The sequence below is a fragment of the Mesocricetus auratus genome, unplaced genomic scaffold, assembly GCF_017639785.1.
Source record: "Mesocricetus auratus isolate SY011 unplaced genomic scaffold, BCM_Maur_2.0 Super-Scaffold_100676, whole genome shotgun sequence".
In the NCBI taxonomy this organism is placed as follows: domain Eukaryota; kingdom Metazoa; phylum Chordata; class Mammalia; order Rodentia; family Cricetidae; genus Mesocricetus; species Mesocricetus auratus.
In genome coordinates, this window is record NW_024429266.1 from 30,422,612 (window position 1) to 30,446,165 (window position 23,554).

General features: G+C 43.5%; 1 protein-coding gene and 1 long non-coding RNA gene across 3 annotated transcripts; one reads left to right on the forward strand and one right to left on the reverse strand.

The window, feature by feature from the left end:
- Positions 1-278: 278 nt before the first annotated feature.
- LOC106021219 lies at positions 279-14,054 on the reverse strand. 2 transcript variants are annotated; one of them, XR_002382999.2, is made up of 3 exons: positions 13,878-14,054; positions 4,254-4,339; positions 279-2,874 (listed from the first exon to the last, which is right to left on the reverse strand). It is a non-coding gene; the product is annotated as an uncharacterized LOC106021219 (long non-coding RNA). The 2 variants fall into 2 exon arrangements; XR_001196550.3 differs by lacking the exon at positions 13,878-14,054 and adding an exon at positions 10,181-11,019 and having other exon boundaries at positions 2,114-2,874.
- Positions 11,050-22,370, forward strand: Prdx6 (peroxiredoxin 6). The gene is made up of 5 exons (XM_005071337.4): positions 11,050-11,249; positions 15,026-15,182; positions 17,879-18,025; positions 19,687-19,833; positions 21,488-22,370. The coding sequence occupies exons 1-5, from the start codon at positions 11,155-11,157 to the stop codon at positions 21,614-21,616; spliced, it is 675 nt and encodes a 224-aa protein (XP_005071394.1). The 5' UTR covers positions 11,050-11,154; the 3' UTR covers positions 21,617-22,370.
- The last annotated feature ends 1,184 nt before the right edge of the window (positions 22,371-23,554 follow it).

A 23,554-nucleotide genomic window follows, 5' to 3' on the forward strand; every position in this document is an offset into this window, starting at 1 on the left:
GGAAATAGAACAGTGGATTATGGGAGGGGAATGATGAAAAACAAAATCAATGACACATGCATAAAGATCCCAGGAAAAACCCAAGACTGTGTGTGCTAACCTAAAAAAGAATTTTTAAAATGAAATAAACAAAAGTAGAAGACAAATTATGCCCATCAGATTATCTTAAACTTAATCATCACCTATAAAATGAACATTTGTATATATTTCAGATTAAAACTGTGTGTAAAATAGAATACTTGGAAGCATTTTAAATTAAAAATCACAATGCAACATGATTAAAATGAAAATTTTTAAATTTCAATAATTAACAAAACACACTTCTTCCTAATTTAGTACAAAATGTCAATAGCAAAAGCTAAGGATGCTTCATCATCCCTACACTGGTTGCTATATTTTGGATCTGAAGTATTCTCCAAATGCTCACTTGTTAAAGGCTTGAGCCCCATTTTGGTGCTCCCTGGAGGTGATGGAACCTTTCAGAGTGGAGCTGAGTTGGGGCTGTTTGGGTTACTGGGAGCATGCTGCCAAAGAGAATTACAGGAGCCTGTTTCTCTTGTCTCTTTGCGTCTTGCTTCCCAACCATGAAATGAGTTGTTTTGTTCTGCCAGAAGCTTTTTGACATTGCCACCTGTCCTTTCTAAGAGGCCTGAAACTACTGGCCTGCCTGATCATGGAGCCAAACCTCCAAAACTATGAGCCAAAATATGCCCTTCCTCTCTACACACTTATGGTGTCGGATATTATATTTGATACCGTAATAGAAAGCTGGTACACACACCCAGAGTTGCAAAGGAGCTAATTTCCCCCTCCTAATGTAGTTGCTCAAAGACTTGAAGCTAAAATTTGGCTGTTGATTCAGGCTTTAGTACAAAATTCCCAACAAGTGCCTAAGACCAAAGTCAAAAGTCAAAACATAATGTACAGATGGCATTGAGAATGAATGATTAGAATACAGCTCTTAGAATACACTCTGGGTGTGGTCTGGAAGCAGACACACCTGGCAGTGGCATATTTTCACCAGCTTATTAGGAGATCAGACAGTCAACTTGTAAATCTTCCTGATGCCATGTTTAGGAGCACCATGTTGGTAGACAGATAGTCCAGTGTGCATACTGATACCAAGGAAACTTGCAAGTGCTACAAGTTAGGCCTTCCCCATCACCATGACCATTAGGCTTTTGCCAGCGCACTACTACATAGACAATTTCTACAGTATCTGGAGCAAGGGTGACAATGGCTTGATCTCGGGTGACAACTATAAGGTTAAGATGAGTGAATGGATTTACAAAGATATTTTAAAACGGTGCTGGTATGTTCTGTTGACTGGATATGAAGTCCAGTATTTAAGTAGATGGGAGACATAAGGAGGTCTCCCATGTTTTGATGAAAAAGTCAAATGTTTTGAGGTAGTATTTTTGACTTTGAGACAGAGACAGTGAGATGATTTTGAAATTCCACACTCCACAGCTTTCAGTTTTGCTCAATCCACTCCTCCCAGCTCACCTGTCCCCTCCACCTTAGTCACCTTTCAGTTCTCTAGTAAAAGACTCTTTGAGCCCCAGGGCCTTCCCACACAAAGTTCTCTATGCCTAGAAAGTTCTTCTTGCAGATCTCTGCATGGCTGGCTTTTCGCCCTCAGGCCCACGCTATTGGAGGCCTCAAACTGCCCAAAGTAAGTCTCCCACCTACTTTATCTTCCACCACAGCTCGTCTTCATCCATGCTAGCACTTATCACAACTTAAAATCGCTCTGCTTACTTTGTGGTCTATCTCCTTCACCAGACTGAGGCTTTTAAAAAATAACGATAATCTCTGATTCCCTAGTATCTAACATAATTCTCTGGAAAAATAAATATGCAAAAGAAACAGCTAACACGGGTCAATACTCCATGGCCTCTGCAATACAGATTTCTAAAGGCCAATCATAAAAATCTGAGGAAAACAGGCAAGACTCTACAAGTAGTTCCTTTTCAGAACAGGATGTTGACACAGCAGAGCCAGGTCCAGGCTTGGTCTCTAGTCACACTGACTGGGATCCCTTCTGACCCCAGGTCTGACCCAGATAAAGAATGGGGAAGTTCTTTGTACAAGTGACAAGGGCGTCAACACCTTGAAGTTGTATGTATTTCATTTCTATAGCAGTTACAGCTCACAAAAGATGGTTTACATTCTCTGAGAATCCTTAAATTGACCCAATAAACAGAAGAGGTTACTCACTATTGTTTGAGTGGATATAAGGAAGCTGAAAGAGTTTTGTTGAAGTTCATGAGGTGAACAGGAATAAAACTGAATTAGAGTCTAGGCCACCTGTCTCCAAGTTTGCAGCTCTGTGCACTGTGTGGTTCATTTAGTATGCAAACGTGACAAGGACTCAGGTTTTGTTCTCAGTGCTGTGAAAAAATAAAGCCCAATACAAGTGACCCACTTAGCATGTGGTTTTGTGTAAAAGAAAAGGGGTTTCAAGGGAAATATTAAACATAAAATCCTTGGCCTAACACAGACAAGTTCACCCCCAAAACAATTTGAACCTGCCCCAGACCATCAAATGTGTAACTTATAAACCATGAATAGCCCTCCTCCTGGGTAAGGGGCACAGTATGTCCATTCTTGACTCCATCTTGCTTGAAGATGATACTGTCCTTCAGGACTGCATGAGACAACACTGTCCAACAGTAAATTCTTCAAACAGAATGCAATTGTCTCTACTTGTTCTACAGAGGGAATGTGATCCAAAACAGGCCAAAGGTTTTATCTTTCCAAAATTCCTCCTATGAAGTAGTCTGAGGTTTACTTAATGTCTCATCTGTATCCTCCTCCATGGTTGTTTCCTCCTTTGATCAACAGTTGCTGGCTCCCATTCCTCACCAAAGGCTGAAATATAAAAACTCTAGCTTAGAAAGAAAACTAGAAAGTCAATATTGTTTGTTGATGCAGAGTATGCCCACCTGACCACTTAAATGCCCAACCTAGTTTCTTAAGTTTCTCTCATTAGTATCAGCAAATATTATTAGAGCACAACAGATCGTGCTGAACAAATGAAAGAGAACGTGTGATAGGCAGCTATGAGAACTACAAAGCCTGACTCCTCCAGCGCTTAAGGGTCTGTTCTAGCTTAACAATAAGCACAGGGCTTTGCATTTTCACACACTGGCCTTACTAGGGAAATTCCAAGCTATTTTCTGTTGGATGACATGACTCCATGTAACTAGACTTCTGAGGCACGGTGTGAGAATGGTAACTGGACTGAGACAATCCCTAAGATTAAGGTTGTTTCAGCGGTAAGTGGGGCTTTTACTTATGCTGGAAGAGGATTAAAGCAGGCTTTGAAAGAACAGATTGTGAAAACTCTCAATGCTCTGGAATTAATCTGAGTAGAGAACCTAGCATTGTTTGTTATCCCTATACCTTCAACTGTCCCAGACTGCAATATGTCCACCTTACCACTGACATACCCAGTCCAGTAGGTTTTGTTAGTGGCAAAAGTGAAGTGCAGACACATACCCCATCTGCCGCAAAGACTACTCAACACCTTCCTGATTTGGATCATCTAACTTAATAGGCAAATACCTGGATAGAGGGAAGGAGGGAGGGAGAGAGGGAGGGAGAGGAAGGCAAGCTTTAAATGGAGAAGAAAGGCAAAAGAATGGAAAGATAGAAAGGTGTGAAAAAGAAAAGAGCATTTAGTTAAAGTTTGGTGAAACCTCATACCAGTATTTTGTATACTTGAGCAAACTGGTTATCAGATGGACAGATGGATGAATTTGTAAATAAAGTATACGAATAATTTAGCTTTGTAAAATTTTAATACCAAATAATTCAGAAACTGCTGAAATATTAAGTAAATCTATCTGTACAGAAGAAGTCAATAACGTTGACATTACCTCTTAGACTTTTAAATAGAAGCAGACATTTCCCATTGTCTATCATCCACTAAAAATGTTTGTCTGTGAACCAGACCCCGACTCTATGCAGTTACCTTTCTGCAAGGATACTGATCAAAAAGATGGGCCTGTCATACAGCAGGGCAAAATCCACAAGCGTGAATGAGGCATGCACCTTTGGTTTGGTTTTCAGAATTCAGGGTTTTTCTCTCAACTAAGATAAGATGCAAATGAAGACTGATGAGAACTGTTTACACACTTAGACAGGTACACAAAGGTAGAACCCAACAAGAAAAAAATTGAAATGTGAGCTTTCAATTCACCAGTTAAATGTTTACAAAAAAATTGTTAATTGTGAAATAACTCTACCTGTCCAGGGGACTCTTGGGATGGCGTACTGCTGACAGATAACAGCTGTAAATACTCTGCTCACGCAACTCTAATTGTTCATCCCTCTGCAAAATAAGAAAATTTATGTTCACAGTACTTGAGTTCAGTAGTCAAAAACTAGGGCAAACCCACACTCCCACTCAGAGCAATAGCAGTAATTTGCTAAAGATGACTCAGCACTCAGAACATGGAGAGCAAATCTCAGAGATAAAGAGCCTGCCTGAGCATAATGCCCTGCTTCTTCTGCGCAAGACTTTCAAGACACTGAAGTACCAGTGATACCGCCAGAAAGCTATAAGTGTTTAACCTATTGGCAATGCAAGGACACAATGCTGACAAGTCCTATTTTTCTGTTTAAGAGTCTTAACATTACCTGTCAACATTAAGTACAGGACAAACTTAAGTACATTCTCAAACAGAAACCATTGTGTTTAAGAATCTGGAGCCTGCTGTTGGGTGAGGTTGTCTTGGCCCAAACTCCACTGCAGGGCAAGTAAGTAACTTAACTCCTTGAAGAAGACAAACCTGGAAATCTGAGCTCAGCATCAAAGCAACACTTGGAGCTTAAGCATCGTGGTGAGGAGCATGGAAACAGGAAGGCTGGGGATTGCTTTGGACGAAAGTATGCACCCTCATCTTTTTGTGAGGGACCTGCTCCAGGCTCCTCAGAGAAAGACAAACTCCCTCTACTGTAAGGGAAAATTCAGGGGTTTGAGGTTGTCAGTTCATTTCAGTCCAACTATGTGTCCCTATTTTAAGTTTGAGGTTCCTCTTTCCAGGTTCAAAGGCTTAACTTTCATATGAGAAAACCGGCCAAGCTGCTATGTCCAATGATGTTGTAACCTGGCAATTAGACAATTAAACTTTGATTTTTAGTAGTATCAAATCTGTGGGAGGGAAAAAAATCATGTTAGGACTATTAAGGCTACCCTGGAAGCTCTCTCATGACTAGGGCAAGAACTGAGTCAAGGATTTAAGGACCTTAGCTTTTCATTTTGTCTGGGAACATTCCATTCTTCTCAGAAATGTCCATCTCACACCACAATACTTATCATGACCATTGCTGCCTTCCGGGCCAAGTGCAGCAGCTGTTTGGGCTCCTAAGCACATGCCTCAGTTGGCATTTCATCCCAATCAGCCATTTATGATCATTTGATTCTGATGCCATTGAATGCCATGGATTACTAGTCTTATGTTTTCCATTAACAATGGGTTCAGGCCTAACCAAGAAAAGTGTCCGTATTAGAGCGTGTCTCTCATAAGACTATTCCCATATGAATTTTGTCAATCAGGATCCAGGCAAGAGACAGAAATCATTGAAATAACAGAATTGCAACTATAAGGAATTGTTAACCTTGTAAAATGGTAGTTCACCGCTAAGAAAGGAATTTTTAAAGTATGATAGAAAGGTAGTGGCCTTCACAAACTATAGGTGTCACTTCTTAGACTAAGGAACAAGTAAACACAGGTGTACTTAGGAATGTAGAAAAGGACTACAACAAACAAGACTCAGGCCTCTTAGGGAGTGGTTCAATTGCTTTAAAATGTCACCCACCATAACCTCCGTATCCCTTGCTGGAGCCACGGGAGCAATCTACACTGCCTAGAGTAAGCTAGCAGAGCCACACACCCCCTCCTCGAGTGTTCTTTTTCTCCATTCTGGTGGAAATTATAAATAAGCAAGGAACAACTCCTTTAACGTTGGGAGTCCAATGTCGAAGGCCTTTTCAGCTCAGAGGCTTGTAGCTCTGGGCCTTGAGAGTAAGACTTGTGGCTCTTGGCTTTGAAAGCCTGGGGTTTATTGCTCTGAGCTTTCCAAGACTGAGGCTTTTGGCAGTAGGCGTTTAGACTAGAGGCTTACTTCCCAGAGACTTACAGCCTTCTGTACTTGAGTCAGAGGCTTAATTCTCTGGGCTTTAATTCCAAGTGACCTTATACTCAAAAGTTAGTATTCTAACTCGAAGCTTTCACTATTGGGGCCCTCAGTGCTTAATCTTCTGTGGCTCTCTAGAAGTTTCCCAGCAGCTGGGAGAAGGGTGGGGGGTCTGCTATCCCTTCACTTGGCTCTCTGCCTTTCGTCTCTGCTTTCTCAGCTCTTCTCAGACATTTTCCCTTTCAGAACTTCTACAGTTATCCATAGTCTCAGTTCCCAACTGCCGGCTGAGGAAGCCAAGAACACACAGCAGAGTTATAGACTCTGACATCACTCTCCAACCACCTTGTAAGTGACAATACCAAGTGCCTGCTAAGTGTCTGAATGCCCCCAGGGTTCTGTCTGCTCTAAGTACAGCCACCTGTCATAAAGGTGACAAGCCAGCAATATAGAGCTATTCTGAAGGCTTTTGTTGGGGCCTTCTGTTACATGAGAGACAGTGTACAGGAGGGAAGCATCCAAGACTGAGCTGAGGAGAGAAGCGGGGTGCTTATTGGCCAGAAAATCAACTCCAAGCTTTTAATATGCAGTTTCCGGTCTGCCAATTGCAGCCTTTTTACTGAGTCCCCAAAAGTTTTCTTTCACCGGACTGAATAAGAATAGTGGAAAGATGGGCAGAGTTATTCAAAACAACTGCAATAAGACCATGGTCAAAGAGAATCTCTAGAAACTGTCAGGTGTTGTCAGAGCAGCTGTGACTGGAGCAAGTCCCTCAAGCAGAAGTGGTGGCTTCTGGTGGCACTGGTTTTCATGGCTGCTGTGGATTTTTCTCAAGGCATCCATGAGGGTTTCTAAGCAACCATGATGACCATCTGGATGGTTATCAAATAAAAAGGTCTTCTTGATTGACAGGCTACACCTTAAGGTGGCTGGGCACAGGGAAACGATTTGACAACTGACTAGCAAAAAGTCAAATGACTCATTCCCGACAGCATATTCAAAAACTGCTAGAAATAAAGACCTTCTGAGACATTAACACTCTGAAAAGTATTTAACAGTGTTTAACTCCCAGTCAAATAGCCCTTGGGGAAAGCTGAGTCTTCATAATCTGTCTCACCAAGGCCAACTGTGGGCTGATCTGTCATGAGAAGGTGGAAAACAGACAGGAAAAAGACAAGGCCCTTCCTTCTCCAATCTTGACAATCTCTTTCAGCACACCCTGTGCTCCAGTGGACAGACCCTAACAGCCAGCCGTCTACTGGAGGGGGGATGTGATTTGCACATTCCTAATCCCACAATTCGGACAATAAAAGGCAAGCTACGACAGAATGACTAAAGAGTGCACCTCAGTAAGGAGGCCGAGGGCGAGACAGAGGTCAAGGGTTCTGAGATAGGCTCTGTAACAGAGTCACTCGTAAAAAGGAGTCACTGCTGACACAGAATACGTCAAATAAGTTTGTGGCAGGGGCCAGTGGAGATTAATAATTACATATTGGGCATATGTCGAATGAGCAGATGTGTATATAAATTTTTAGCTTTTCTCAAGACAAAATTGGCATTTTCAGCACATAGATGTTTTAAAGCCACAGGACTAGATATAACACCTACAGAAAAACTATACATACTTTTAAGACTATGCTCTGAGAAGAGCCGACATTAGAAGAAAGAGGAAAGAGAAAGAGCTACCAGTAAGAAAGGGCTGGGAATAGGTGATGTGAATAGTTCTTTTGTTCCTATGACATTGCTCTTAGGAATATTCTAGTAAAATATTTTGGTAAACATACATGCACTTTAAACCAATATTTTTTGAGTTGTATTTTTAATCGTTAGCTTGCAGGGTGCTGGGTTTGCCGAGTAGTGGTGGCGCACCAGAACTCGGAAGGCAGAGGCAGGTGGATCTCTGTGAGTTTGAGGTCAGCCTGGTCTCCAAAGCTAGTTCCAGGGCAGCTAGGGCTACACACAAAGAAAACCTGTCTCGACCCCCCCCCCAAAAACCAACAACAACAAAAACAAAGTGCTGGGCTTCATTATATACTTTGCTCTTGTTGATCTTCTCCCATACCTGTGTCTTCCATCCTCCTGTCCCCATCCAGATGGCTCCTTTCCTCCTCCAAATAGGCCCCTTCTGCTTTCATATGCATAGACTCAGAGAGAGGAGCAGTGAGAATAGGATAGACCATGTGAGTCAGAAAAAGAGCCCACTGGAAGTCCCTACACTTGCTTCTTAACCCTCGGAGATAATTCTAAGGACCGAGTCCTCTCTCCAACCATTGGGTTCCTTGGAAGCATTTTCCCCATGCCTGGGACCTCCAGACCTTCATAGTAAATGCTTCCTTCCCCCAGTCGGGTTCTTTCTTCCTTCCCCCAACCTGGTTCTTCCTTTCCCATGTCTGGCCTCCCCCTAGATTGCCTTTCCCACAGCACTTCCTTTCCTCCTTTCCCACTGTTCTTCTCACTAGCCCTTGAGAAAAATGGTCTTCAATTTCCTTCTGGGACTCCCTTGTTCCTTAGCTGTAAGTCAAGGTCAAACTCACCTACAAGGGACAGCACGGTGTTCTTCCAGCTTTATTCACATACTACAATACATGGGAATACTCATTGCTTTTACAAAAAAAAATACTATATCAGGTTTTTGCCATGACTAAAATAGCCTTCATCTTCCATGTTCACAATATGACAGACAGACAGAAGAAAAAGTAACAAGAAAAAAAAAGCAGAGCATGAAAAGAAAAGAAAGCGACTTTGTAGCCAATTTCCCAGGGGGCCATGGCCTGTTGTTGCTAAATTGTCTGACTTTTCAGAAGAGAGAAATCCCAGCGTTATGGGGTTGGTGGTTGTTAAAAATGTTCATCTCTACCTTAAAACAATTTCAACTTTTGCCAAGACTAAAGCAGTTTGCTGGGTCATCACTGGTATGCTGCGTGTGGCACTGTAAATTGGAGTCGGTGTTTATCTTATTGCATTTGCATAATTTACAACTAGTGGCTATGTAACTATGCCTTTGATAGCCATCAATCATTTGTTTTTGCACCCACTCACTGTATTGTTGTGAATCTGATTTTTAGCTCATCTTTGCAACATGTTGCTCATAGAGCCTTAAACTGAATCCATTCTCTGTATTATGGTGTATTTGGTTCCCAGGCCACCTTTGCCACACACTGCTCATAATGCCCTGAAGTCAAACTGCTTCACTTCCTCTACTACAAAAATAAAAGGTAAGATATGTGCTTTCAAAACAGAAGGATGAATCAATCTAGAGATTAAACTATCTTAGCTTTAAAGTCTCTGTATGGCTGTATACAATGAAGTAGGTAAGTATAATCAGTATGTATGTTGACACAAAGACAGAGCACATCACTGTGATGAAAACACAGATCACAGTGAGTTATCATGCCCAGCACTGCCACAGAGTTCCTTCGACCCTGCTAAGTCTGTTCCGGAGGATTCCTCGGGCTGAATCCCAACCATTTGCAGTTTCTCTAGCAATATTGCCATGCATTATATCGTAATTGCACGTAATTCACTTTTCCTGTAAGAGCTGGGACAGTCTCTCACATCAGGCCTAGCACAGTATCTTGACAGCAATAAGGAAAGAGTTATTGCATGAATCATTATCATCATCTAAATAATAGCTACCACTTCCAGAGCACTTGGCATGCTCTGAGCAGTTAACCTATTATCTATTATCCTGTAGGCTTTCCCAGACTGGAGCACACAATCTGAAGCCAGCCTGCAGTTATCTTTACTTAACTTCTGCAACCTTACTTTTGTTTCTCCAACTAGAGCTTGGGGCTTTCTGATATAGTCTTCCCCAACTCACCCTAGTGCTGGTGACTGAACCTAGGGCAAAGTTCTCAATCTTCCTAGGTTCCTTTGACCCTTCACCACAGTTCACGTTGTGGTGACTCCCAACCATAAAACTATTCCATTGCTACTTCACAACTGCAATTTTGCTACTGTTAGAAATCCTAATGTAAACCATATGATATGTGATTCAAGGGGCTTCGTGACCCATAGTTTGAGAACCACTGACCTGGCGCCTCCTATACTCTACCACAGAGCTTCTTTCTCCATCCTCTTCTGCACCTTTTTATTTGGAGGCGCTCTAAGTTTCCCACGTTGGCCTTGAACTTCTTCTGTAGCTTGGAGCTTAGGATCCGCCTTTCTCCAGAGTAGATGGGGTTTAGAGTAGCTAGGGTTTCAGGCTTACAATAACCAGGAGGAGCCTCTTACAGCTTCTGGTTTCTGTGCAGTGTCTGCCATCTGTCTCTAATAACGCAGGCATCCTCTCCATTTTGTGCTTGGGAAACAGGAAGTGAACCAAAACCTCCCAGTTCCCCAGGTGAAAACTGACTACTTGCATACATTCAGTCTCAGGAAGTAGATGTGAAACTTGTATTTAAACATTAAGGTTAATGTGTTGAATATTTTTATACTTCATTGAGGAACTCCAGGGATGGGAGGCAAAATAAAAGGTGGTTTTCATTGCCCTCTTACTGACGTTGGTACAGAATTTTTGTTGCAATAAGAAAGCCACTTCCTCTGACTTTCATCCACACACACATCTAGGTCTTTCCACATGCTGAGAAATCTCTGAAGCCTAGGTTGGCTGAGTAGTCAATACTAGATGCTCACAGTAGAAGGGTTATACCACCAGATCCCTTGGTTGGAAGTCTGACAGGAGTGGGGTGCAGGGGGGCCTGCGCCGATCGCCTAGGGCATCTCTGCAGAACCGCCAGACCCTATAGGCCTCCGCAACTGTCCTCCATAAGCTACCTTCCTATTGCACGAGGCCTCCTTTCGCCCCTGAATCCTACTTGCCCTGCGGCCTCCACGTGAAGAACTGCAGCGGCTTGACTCGCGATCGCCCCGCCCCTCCCCGCCCGCCCCGCCCCACGCCCGGGCCCGCCCATTCGACCAGCACTGATCTAGGCTTCTTCACCCGAGCCCGCCGGCTGCTTGCTGCTGCGGCTGCGCCTCCTGGTTCCCCGCGTCACCGCTGCCGCCATGCCCGGAGGGCTGCTTCTCGGGGACGAAGCCCCTAACTTTGAGGCCAATACCACCGTCGGCCCCATCCGCTTCCACGATTTCCTGGGAGACTCGTAAGTAGCCACGGCGTCGGCCTGCCAGATGGCGGGTCCCCAGAACTGCCTTCCCCGCTTCTGTTTTCCGCGCTGCGCTCGGCCCCGGCGCAACGCTAGTTTAGCCCCTCACCGGTTCCCGCACGTGCCCGCCGCTGGAGTCCCACCGAGCATCACCGGGCGTTGCTGGGGACCTACGACCTTTGGCGCGTCCTGCGCTGATCACGGGATCCTTCCCTGACCCAACGTGGCTGGGCTGCATGGGGGAGGGGTTTGTTGTCCATTTAACCTGGAGTTGTAAACAGTGTCCACTTGTAACGCGGTCGGACAGAAAACCCAGGGGAGGTGGGGCAGGGGTGTGCGGTGTTGGAGGTCACTTCTCGGGACGCTTGCTCCGGGTCCCAGTGCCCGCCCTTTCGCCGCTCTAGAATTTGCACCCGGCGGAAGGTGGGTGCCGAAGGGCATAGTCAAGAGTACACAACCACAAATTAGAGATGGCTCGGCGTTATCTGAAGTCCTCTTGACTTCAGGGAGTGGTTTTTTCGGTCTTTTGAAATTTTTAAAAACTACCATGTGCCAAGTAAGTAGCCAGAAGACTTTTTGTCCAGAGCCTACGTCTGTGGTCACTATAAGATTTTGTGTTAACAGGTTTAGGAGGAACCAGGAACACTTTGTGTGGGTGTGGCCGTCGTCCCAGAATAAGCAACAGTTTGAGGGAGGGGGTTGTTCAGTGCCTGCGACCATTTTGCCACCCTGGGCCATTCCAAGGCTAGGACACGTGTACCTCCCCACTTTAGACTCTTTTGTTTGCTAGTGGTCCCCTCCCCCTCTGCCTTGCATCCAGCGCCCGGCCTTGCTGCTGATAGCCTCTGTGGTGTGGCCACGAATGGCGAGGAGTACACCAGTGTTGCCTACAGCTCCTGAAAGCACAAATTGCAAGATGCTTAGTTTCAGTCCGTATTTTGTATACGTGTCAGGTTACTTTGTGGTTCTGGAGTTTCAGTGCCCTACTACATTGTATGAAGAAACTCCCGGGTTTGTGTCCTTTTTCTAGCCAGTACTCAGGTGTATGTAAGTGGGAAGACAGCAGTTGATGAAACTCTTCTGTGATCAGGCGGGGAAGCATTGGAGAACTAGGTGAGGGTTCTTGCCTGGCGTCCGTTTTCAACTGCCGACTGTGGGAAAGCAGAGTTTTTCAAAGAGAAAGGCAGACTAGAAAAAGTAGCAAATGGAACTCTAAGACCCTCCAGGAGAGGACTAGAGATAAGCATGACTGCCCGTGTCATACTCAGAACCTAGGTGTTAATACTATCCAAGACTGCAGAGGATTTACAGGCTGTACCTTCCCATTCCTGCCTGCAGCCCCACACCCCGATGAAATGTGAGATCTCGCTGGAACTCTTCATCTCTATGGGTTACAGATAAATATGAATCTAAAGCACGAATACTATGAAGATAACCACGGGGAGGGGGAGGGGGATCTTTGTGATTGTCTATTGATCTAGATCTATCTAGATTTGATTTAAAATATTGTTTCCCAGCTGTACCCAGATGGGTAGACCTGTTATTCCAGCTACTTGAGAGACAGAGGCTGGAAGATCCTAAATTCAAGACCAACCAGGGCAGCTCAATGAGGCTCTGTCTCTAAATAAAATGCACACCTTTAATCGAAGCACTGGGGAGACTGGCAGGTGACTCTCTTGAGTTTCTAAGCCAGCTTGATCTACAAAGAGGGTTGCAGGACTATTACACAGAGAAACCCAGTTTCAAACAAACGAACAAAGAAACAAGAAAACACTGAAATAAGTAAATGAAACACCGTCTTCTTAAGAAGATGAGGTAAGCTTATAAGCAAGCCTAAAAGTGGGCTTAGAGTGAAGCATGATACTCCTGTCATCCCTGAGAAAGACTTTTCCCCCTCTATCATTACAACACATGGAATGTGCTTATTTTTCCAAACTCCATTCTGTAGATAATCTCCTTTGGAGAAAAAAGCGCAACTTTAAACATTACAGGTGTCTGCTCTACCTCAGGCAATTAGAAACAAGGATTTGGGTGCAGTGTGGGTTTACATAGTTTTGTATGGCCTCTGGATGTGGAAGAGTGTCTCCCTAGTGTGTCTCAGGGTTCCTCGATAATGAAAATACCTGTATCAGAGGTTTTCTGGTAGAAGTAGAGACCATTCTCTTAGAAGGAGGAAACCTTCAGTCCTTTGAAAATGAGGATGAAATGGGATAATGTAATTGAATTTCTTCAAAGAGCAGGGCAGACATTCTTGGAATACCCTAAAATACACTGGAGTATGTGAAGTGGCAGAAAACCAGTACCCTAGCATGACTCAGCAAAACACATTTGCCTCACAATTAAAAAAAAGGGAACAAACTTCTAATTCATCACTCCTAAACAATACATAAAGAAATTCCCTGTTCCTTTGTTTTCTTCATCTTGAAGCTCCTTTCTCTAAGTCACACCTGAACCTTATATCGGTTCTTTTCCATAGAATCTAAAACCTAAATGTCACAGCTAGATTAAGTCATGAAATCTTACTTCCCCATACTAAGAACTAAACACCACATACCTCTACAGTCTTCAAGCATAACCTAGCTCATTCTTAGGGCCTTCCAGCCTTTTAAGAAGGCCTTGCCTTACCCTGGAAGCTGAGTGGTAGGTGTCCATGCAACACAGTAGCTCTGTCTGCCTTGTTCTTCATGCTCAGGGAATGTTGCCAAACCCTCAGCATCTAGGCCAGATTGAGTAATCTGCTGGTTTGAGACCTTGCCCCTAGATGGCTCAAGCAGTGAGAGTGTACAGAATGGAGCGCTGAGTTTTCCTTGTCACTTGAAAGAATGTTTTCGGTTGCCAAGGAGAAGGAAATAGTACTCCCAAGTTTCTTGGGCACTTAAGGCTTCCTCAAAATCTGTATAACTTTAACCTTAGACATTGATTTGATTGTAATCTTTACCTAAGAATTGTAGGTGTGGAAATCTGCATTGTGGGGTATCTGTGTTTTCTACCTGCTTGCTCTAAAGTAGGAACTGCAACTGTTCAAGTGTTATCTTGGATGGTACAAGTGTGGACACCTCGTTTAACAGGTTAGATCAGTCAAGCGGCTTTATGAAAGATTTTATATCTAGCTGGTTCCAGAAAGCCAAGTGTCAACCTAAATTTTACCTTCAAATGGAGGACAGAGCCCCTGTCTGTTCTGAGTTACATAATTGTTTATTATTGTACCCAGACATCTGTTTGGATTTGGGGCATAGTAGGCACTGAATATCAAAGTTTGTGCTAGAAAACAAACAAAGGGCCTAAGAAATATTTCAATGGGGTACTTGGCTTAAATAGCACACATTTTGTTGACTGAAAAGGAGTCATGGTAGCTCCATAGTCAAGAAAGGAGTGATGGCCGGGTATGGTGTGGTGGTGCATGCACTAGGGAAGCAAGAGTTGGGCCCACTCTCTGAGTTCAAGGCCAGCCTGGCCTACAGAGGAAGTTCAAGGACACAGAAGCCCTGTCTCAAAAAATAAAAAAAAATAAAGAAGTAACACCTTAAAATGAGTCCTTTTGAGTCATTTATCTTGATTTTTATATATTTGATATGTAAAAATGTATATATTATGGACACTTACTGTCAACTTGGGCTTCTGTGGGGGCAAGGTTAGATCTAAAAAGTTTGAATGTGTTTGTTAAGCAGATGTTTGAAGAGAGAAAGCCTGTTTTAAATGCAGATACTGAGTGTTTTCATTCCGAATGATGATAGTAACTGTCCATTCAGTTGTGTCCTTCTTCTTCATTCCAGATGGGGCATTCTCTTTTCCCACCCACGGGACTTTACCCCAGTGTGCACTACAGAGCTTGGCAGAGCTGCAAAGCTGGCGCCAGAGTTTGCCAAGAGGAATGTTAAGTTGATTGCTCTTTCCATAGACAGTGTTGAGGACCATCTTGCATGGAGCAAGGTATAGTTCTATCTGTGATTTGAGGTATATAGCCCTCCTTTCCTGTAACCTCCCACACAGTTCCTAATAGTCTAATACTTTCCAAAAGGCAATGTCTTTTTATGTGCTAATGAGTTGACTGGTGGCCACAGCCCCCTCCACAGGTCTGACAGAACCAGGCAGGATTAGGGGTTGAGACTTAAATCCCCACCCAGTCTCTGGGGAGAAATACCTGTACACTTCTTGGTGACCAGCGATGTCACAGAAGTCCTTGTGTTCCTTAGTAAAAGAGCAGACACTTGGCTTTCTCCCCTTCTGTGTCAGAAGTATCGACTGGCGTGCACTTTGATTCTGAGGTTATTACATCTTAGTTACATAGAGTGTAACCTGGTTTCTGAGATTAAAGTGTACTTAAACCTGGGGCTCAGAGTTCACTGCTTAACTGAACGTCGGATTTCAGCTTCGCAGTGATCTCTGTGTTGCTGTGTCCAGTGACAGATTCTCAGTCACCATCCTCCCTGGTTTACCAGTAGCATTCAGCTCACCTAATCTCTCTAAGCCCTACCTCGGTTGTCCTGGCACTCAAGGTGCTGCCTCCAACTGTCTGTGCCTAGAATCATTCTTCATTGTCTCCAAGTTCCTAATTTGTGTTGAAGCTGACCCAGATTTATTTCATGGACCACTTCTCTTTTCTGTCTGTCCTTTCTCACTTGGTGAGCTCTTATACTCAATCTTCAGATAACATTCATGAATTGTTTCTTAGAGTCCCATCTCCTGGCTTCCACGTCAGTAAAACCAGCCTTTCGGCATCTCCTTTGGCTGTCTAGACACTCTTATCTTAGCATATATATCTAGAATTGGACCCCACTATTTGTTCCAGGATTGTTTTCATCTCCACTAATAGCAGCTGCATTTTTGGTGTTGCTAAGTTGAAACTTCAGAGCCATTCTTAACTCCTTATGTTTTCACACCACATGTCTGGTTTATCCACACACTCATAGGCACTCAGTACTAAACACATCCATCTGCACTGCCTATACTGCTTTGGTGTTTCACCTCAAGTGCACCTCATTAAAATTATGAACATGATGACACTCTGTCACCTCCTTAGCTCTTGTCACTAAGTCTGCATATTGCTTATCTAGTCACTGTGTTTTTCCCACTGTGAGCAGGGGACCCAACTGGGGTAGACTCTAGTTCACTGCTATAAAAGTACTCGGTATAGGGGACAGTCAGATTCATTGAATGGAAGGACTGAAATTGTCTGCTTTGGACAGAAGTATTTACACGTATTCAGACAGAATGTTTCAATCGACTTTGTTATAGTATACTATGAAATACGTGTGTGTGTGTGTGTGTGTGTGTGTGTGTGTGTGTGTGTGTATACATGTATGTGTACTGGGCACTGCCGATCACATGCAACTGAATAAAAGATGGCATTTCGGTATGTGTTACATCCCATGGCCATTTCACACCAACTAATCCCCACTGTGTAGGATCAAAAGGGTGATGGGTAGAAAGAATAAGGAGGGTCGCCATCTTCCCTTAGGTAGAGCACACCTTGGCAGTGAATGGTAACTGGCATTTCTACAGCAAAGCCCTTTTCCATATGCCATTTTTTGTGAGTGAGTATTAGAATGACCTCCTCAAGCTCACCCAGTTGAAAAGGAAGGTGCCAGTGTGATCTGAATCTCAACTAATGCCCTTGGTGCTGGCTGGTAAGGAGTGAAATTGTCCTGATTTAGCATAAAACAAAAACCAAATAATGTGGTTTTTTGGTGTCTGTGAGTGTAATGTACTGTCAATTAAACAAGTGACAAGGTCAAGAATTAATGAATATGAAGTCACAGACTGCCAAAAGAGGAGTTCAGAGTTCATCGTCACACATCTCTAATGTACAGGAACATACCCGGATTCATTTGTCTGCCTTAGAAGTTTCTAGAATTGTGATTGTCTGGAATAGAAAATAAATCTAAACTTCCAAAAGCAGAGCCAGCTTGGGCATGTAACAGATTCCACAGGAAAACTCTAGATGTGCTGGCAGGAAACAATAGTTGTTATTATTTAGCTAATGACTAAACAATAGGCAGCCAGTGACCAACAGCCACGGGCAACTTTAGCTATAAAATTAGTGAATATGTTCAAATCTGTTGCTATCCATTTCAGAGTTTTAATGTCACTTTTATCACTTCTCTGAAGAAATGCAAAAAAGGTTTCCGATCTGCCCCAGGGCTTCATGTGAATGAATAATAAACACCTTTTTCTAATTTTAAATCCACTTTCCTATCACTTCCTAAAATCTACTAGTTAACTTCCTCACTTTCCTATGATAGCTTATGCATAGACTTATTTATATGTTTCCTTAATATTGCTCTTCCCCAAATGCCTTGCTTTTCCCAGTGAAAAGCCTTACCTGTCTTTCAAATCCCAGCTAAATGTTCTACCACTTTCCTTGAGCCTCCCTCACTCCCTGTGTTCTATGAATTTTAAGAGTTCAGTGTGGTAAGGGCTTTGGCCTGTGTGTGCTGTTCTCTGCTACTATTCCTGTTGGTGAGTAGCGGCAATGAGAAGTGTCTGTTCATGCATCTTGCTACAGTTCCCTTAGATAGCATTATTATGTTGGTTCCCAAGCCTGCAAAGTGATGATTCTTAGCTGATGAAATGCAGAGAACTGTGTCGAGTTTAAAATTCTCTTTCCCCTTTCTCCTCCATTCCAGGACATCAATGCTTACAATGGTGATGAACCCACAGAAAAGTTGCCGTTTCCCATCATCGATGACAAGAACAGGGACCTTGCCATCCTTCTGGGCATGTTGGATCCAGCAGAGAAGGATGAAAAGGGCATGCCTGTGACAGCCCGTGTGGTGAGTCCTAGCAGTCCCATGTTGGGCCAACCCAAGGAAATAGACAGGAATATCTACCATTATGAAACATCTGTGTGCCAGTGACTGTCCTCTGTTATCTGTATGCTGGGGCAGATAATAGTCAGCTAAAATTTCTGTTTAATTCGTAGCCATCGGATATATCCACACATAAATAAGCAGTTCATCCAAAACTATTCTCTAGAGTTAAAAAACTCTCTGTTTACCTGCTGCCAGCCTTCTTGACAGGACATTCCTGAACTTTCTTGTTTGTCATTTGCTTGCTGAGGAGCAAGCCTGACCGCCCCTAATGTACAGCTGTTTGAAGCCTGTATCTTCGTACATTAGCAAAAGTTCATGATAGCCATCCCTAGGTGACCTAGTGCATCTACCCAAAGCTCTTCTCTGAAAATTCATTACAAGTTTTTTTTTCTGGGACAGCAAACTTTGAAGAGTAAAAGAGAAAAGAGAGTGACCTGTGTCCTGGACATTGGTTTGTCTACTTTCCCACTCTTTTTTTCTGTTTATAGTTATGGTTTTGCATCTTTGAACACTTAGTGACTACAGAGCTTTCTGGGTACTTTGGAACAGAGATCTTAAAACAGTGAAACCCCAATGAATTAAAATTCCTCCAGGAATCCCAGGATGGAAGGGAAAGACAAGGCATACAGACCAAAATAGGAACTTTCTTCTTCACAGGAAGACATTCCCACAGCTCTGACAACTGAGTAAATGGACATGTATGTTCCTGGCTTCTGTGTCATCTTTTCTATAACAGTGTTACACTAGGTCAAGCAAGGTAGCTTAGGCGGGAAAGGGTGCCAAACCTGAGGATCTGATTGGATTCCTGGAACCCATGTGGTGCCAGAGAAAACCAACTCCTGCAAGCTGACCTCTGACCTCTACTATCAGATTGGCATGTGAGTGTGACATGAGTTTTCTGGCCCGCCAGGTCCCACCGCCCTTCTCTATCCCAAAGAAGCACACAGACACTGTATTAATTATAAAGCTGTTGGCTGTTGACTGAGGTTACTTATTGGCTAGCTCTATCTTAATTATTAAGCCATCTCTAAGTATTTCCATGTGGTCTTATCTTACTGGAGGATGAGTCCAGACCTGTTACTCCTCTCATCCTACATGGTGGCTGACTCTGCCTACATTTCCCAGAATCCTCCTCATCTACTACTCCCACCTATCTTGCTGCCCTATTGGCCAACAGTGTTTTATTCGACCAATAAGATAAACATATACAGAAGACCATCCCCCATCATGTGTGTACACCCACACCCTCATACACACAAAAATAACTGAAATTCTTTTTAAATTATAGAACTGTTAGAGCAGTGGTTCTCAACCTGTGGGTCATGACCCCAGTGGGGAGTCAAGCGACCCTCACAGGGGTCGCATGTTTGAGGAACTGTATGAAAGGGTCACAGCCTTGGGAAGGTTGAGAAGCACTGTAGCAGTAGCAGAGGAAGGGTAGACTAGGAGTCTTTTACTCCCTGGTTTGACTGCCCTGTAGCAAACTCCATTTCCTTTGTCGATTCTGTTGTCTAACACTTTGGAATAGGGGGAAATGAGGCAGCAAGCTCACAATCCTGGGAGCCCGATAATGGCTTTATTGTCAGATACGAAAGCGGTCCCCGTGTGTCTGTGTTTTGCAGGTGTTCATTTTCGGCCCTGACAAGAAACTGAAGCTATCTATCCTCTACCCAGCCACCACTGGCAGGAACTTTGATGAGATTCTCAGAGTAGTTAAGTCTCTCCAGCTGACAGCAACAAAACAGGTTGCTACTCCTGTTGATTGGAAGGTAAAGCTGTTCAAGAACCAGGTGCCCGGCTTGCCCAAAAGGTTGGAGGGACAGTTGCTAATGGCATGCTTCAGGATATGGGTTTCTAGGTGTTGGTGTTGTCCCAGTGAACCTTGCATTGCTGAAACAGGGACTGAAGAATCACAAGTTCAAGCTCAGCCTAGGCTAGTAGCAAGGTCCTGTCTCAAAAGTCAGGAAGAAGCAAAGGCTTAATTTTCTGATTGTCATCTGTCATGGTGGCTGCATATCTGTTGTTATAGCTTTTATTTTCTCTTAAGCTCCAACCTTTTAAACATATATAGTCTTTAAAACATTATATAGAGAGAGCATGTGCTCAGAAAGTGTGTGTGTGTGTGTGTGTGTGTGTATGTGTGTGTTTGAGCATTTAAGATAAAGCCTCATGGTCTTCTGTAGCCCAAGCTGGCCTTAGAGTTCACCATGTTGCCAAGAATGACCTTGAGTTTCTGATCCTCTTGCTTCTACCTCTCAAGTGCTAGGATTTCAAGCCTGTGCCACCATGCCCAGACTTACATGGTCCTGAGGACTGAACCCAGGGCTTCATGCATGCCAGGCAAGCACTCTGCTAGGTGGATTGATCCCTGCCCCCTCCCCTTTTAAAATAGGATCTCGGTGTTTATCATAGGTTGGCCTTGGACTCTTAATCTCCTACTTCGGGCAGGTTTCCATGTGCTGAGATTACAGGCATGCACCACTACACCCAAATTGTTCATAAACCTTTAATACCTAGTAAAGATGCCTGCAAATAAATAGGACAAGATAATACACCACGAGAATCTTAGTGTCAACTCATGATTTGTGTGCTACCCTGGGTACCAGGCTTTGATTTTTCTGACAGGTAAAATCATCTGCATTTTCAGGGAGTAGGGTGGAGGGATGGGAGGTGAGAATGAGTTTAGCCCAAAACAATCCTGTAAACCAAGGGGTAAGTTTAGAATTAAGTGATGACTGAAAGGGAAAGTATCGGCTGAGAACCCCAAAACCACATTCTCAGCACAAAGGAGATTTATTTGCCCCAGAGGGACCGAGGGCAGGGAATAAGAGACAGGAGATAGAGGATGAGGGAGAAGCAGAAGGGGGAAGGGGTATTTGTGGAAGGGTGGAGACAGAGGACTGCCTCTGGATAGAGAAGAGATAGACATGGCCCACGGGAGAATGATAGTTTATAAATGTAAAAGGGGAAACCCCGTGTCAGGATGAGGAGTTTAATTTTAATTGGGCATGTTAAGGCAACCAAAGGGGGATGGACTTTGGTGGTCATTCTCAGGAGGAGGAAGTGACCAAATAAAGGAATAGGCCTTGGTAGCTAGCTTTGGAAATGTAGCCTAATGGTTTTTCGCAAGGCAGAGGGAAGCAGGGAGAAAGGCAAGGCCTGGCCAGAACCATGTTTGCCATGTTCCAACTGCCTAGAAGCCCTTCAATGGCCAGCTGTGATGATGGGATTTAACCAGTTTCTACTTCAAATGGAGACATACTTTCCTAACAAATATCAAAAGTCAATTTGCAAAACAAAGTAAGTTCCTCAAAGAGGAGAAACTAAAGAATACCAGCTTACCTCCATTCACCAGTCTCCTGTAGTTAATTCTTAAAGACCTTTACCATTGCTATAAGATTGAATTATGCCTTCTCCCAACAGGATGGGGATAGTGTCATGGTCCTTCCCACCATCCCTGAAGAGGAAGCCAAAAAACTTTTCCCTAAAGGAGTCTTCACCAAAGATCTCCCATCTGGCAAGAAATACCTCCGTTATACCCCACAGCCTTAAGTCTTTGTAGAAGTTGGGGCTGCAGCTGCTCTGGCATGGTGGACCTGAGGATACCAGCTGACAGTCATGTGTCCTTATGTAGTTTCATAGAAACATCCTAGCGTGGTCACAGCCAAAGTCGTTAGGTCACTCACTATACCTCTGACTCATTAAATGGAAATGGCACCAAAACTTTCTTGGGATTCTTTACTCTGTGCCTTCTTCTCAGGGCTCTGCTGACAGGCTTTCTCTGAAATAAACTCTGGGTTGGAGACTCAGATCTTGTTAGGTGCCTGCAGGGTTTGTGATCAGCAAGCTAGATCTGGTGTCTGGGGGTGGTAGAGGAAACTCACTTAGCCCCATGGTAGAATGGTTCTCACATTCTGTAGCTTCCCTAATTGGATTTTCTGTTACCCATTTTGGAGAATATTAAAGTGGAGGGAAATTTTCAAGTCTGTACTTTTAGTAGGTAACAAACTTGGGGACAGCACGGGGAAAGTTCTATTTTGCTATAAGAAATCTGTGGTGAGTTTCTATCAAATGGAGGCTCAGAAGAAGCTTCCTTTACCCTGCCAAGGAGGGAGGTGCACCCAAGAGTGTGAGCAAGACAGTGCGTGTGCCTCCTGGTGTTTCCTGTCAGTCTGCTCTGATGATACGTGCATGTGAGCACACCATGTAAAGACAGGTGTGACAACGTTTGTCCTAGTGGTAGGTTGCCATTTTCTGAATTCTGCTTTTTGAGGTTCAACAAATAAAATCCTTTGTTGAAACTGGATCAGAAAATTGTGTTTTGAAGTACTAGCTTAGACGACTCACCCTAAGGGGCAGAAGCAGGCTTCCTTCTTGCTAGCATTGGCATGGGTATTTTTCTCCAAAGACAGATAAACAAAATTTCACAGGAAACAGGAGCCACTGAAGGATAGGATTCCCACTCATGTACTGTTGCTTCCTGTTTTCATAGAACTTTGTGGGTAGGTATGTGATTACAACCTTAACCTAATGTCTTATCTTAGCAGTACACAGAGACTTAAGAGTTTTGAGGGGCTGGAAAGATGGCTCAATTAAGAGCACTGACTGTTCTTCCAGAGGACCTGAGTTCAATTCCCAGCAACTGTGTGGTAGCTCATAACCATCTCTATGGGATCTGATGCCCTTTTCTGGCATAAAGGCATACATGCAGATAGGGCATTCATACATAAAATAAATCTTTTAAAAATATTTTTTAATTAAAAGAGCTTTGTGATGGTGATATATTCTATTTTTTTTTACTCCAAACTGAATGGTTTTGGGGTTACACAATGCTACTAGATCAGGGTAGAAAGGTGTTTGTGGGTCTTAGTATGGGTTGTTGTAACAGAGATGCCATGGCTTGAGCGGTGGTGGATCGTGGGTCTGGTGAGGGGCCACTTCCTGTGTTGTGGACATGACCAAGACAGAGATCATCTCCTGACTGACTTGCCTCTGTCTCCTGTCATTTCCCTACCTGTCAGATACCTCACTGCTGACTTTTCTCCCTTAAACATGTTTATTTTTGTCCTTGCTTTCCATGGGATGTCTGGCTTCAATTTCCTGTTGAGGTTTTTGCTTTTTGTTTGTCATACTATCTTGCTTTGTAGCCCAGGCTAGACTTGAAATCAGTCCTGCTGTCCCAGCTTCCCACATGCCAGGATTTGCAAGAGAACACCACCACACCCTAGTATCAACTTTTATGACATGTTCGAAATCTACATTACCATTGTTGATTACTCAAACTTGAGTCTTGTGTTTCTTGACCAATGGGATGTTTACCACTGAATTAGCAAATTCAAAGCCAAATTCATTACTGTTTCCCTCGTCCCCATAAGCGTGTTACCTCTCCTCACTCAGGCTTCTAAATCTTGCTGTTTTGGCTGTTATACCAACATTGTCAGTATAAAAATGCTTTTTAAAAAGTGAATTCTGGTACCCTTCAAACAGTTC

Coding starts and splice junctions, on each gene's coding strand:
- Prdx6 (XM_005071337.4), top strand. CDS start 11,155: ATGCCCGGAGGGCTGCTTCTCGGGGACGAAGCCCCTAACTTTGAGGCC. Junction 15,183..17,878: donor ACCATCTTGCATGGAGCAAG/GTATAGTTCTAT, acceptor CCTCCATTCCAG/GACATCAATGCTTACAATGG. Junction 19,834..21,487: donor CTACTCCTGTTGATTGGAAG/GTAAAGCTGTTC, acceptor TTCTCCCAACAG/GATGGGGATAGTGTCATGGT.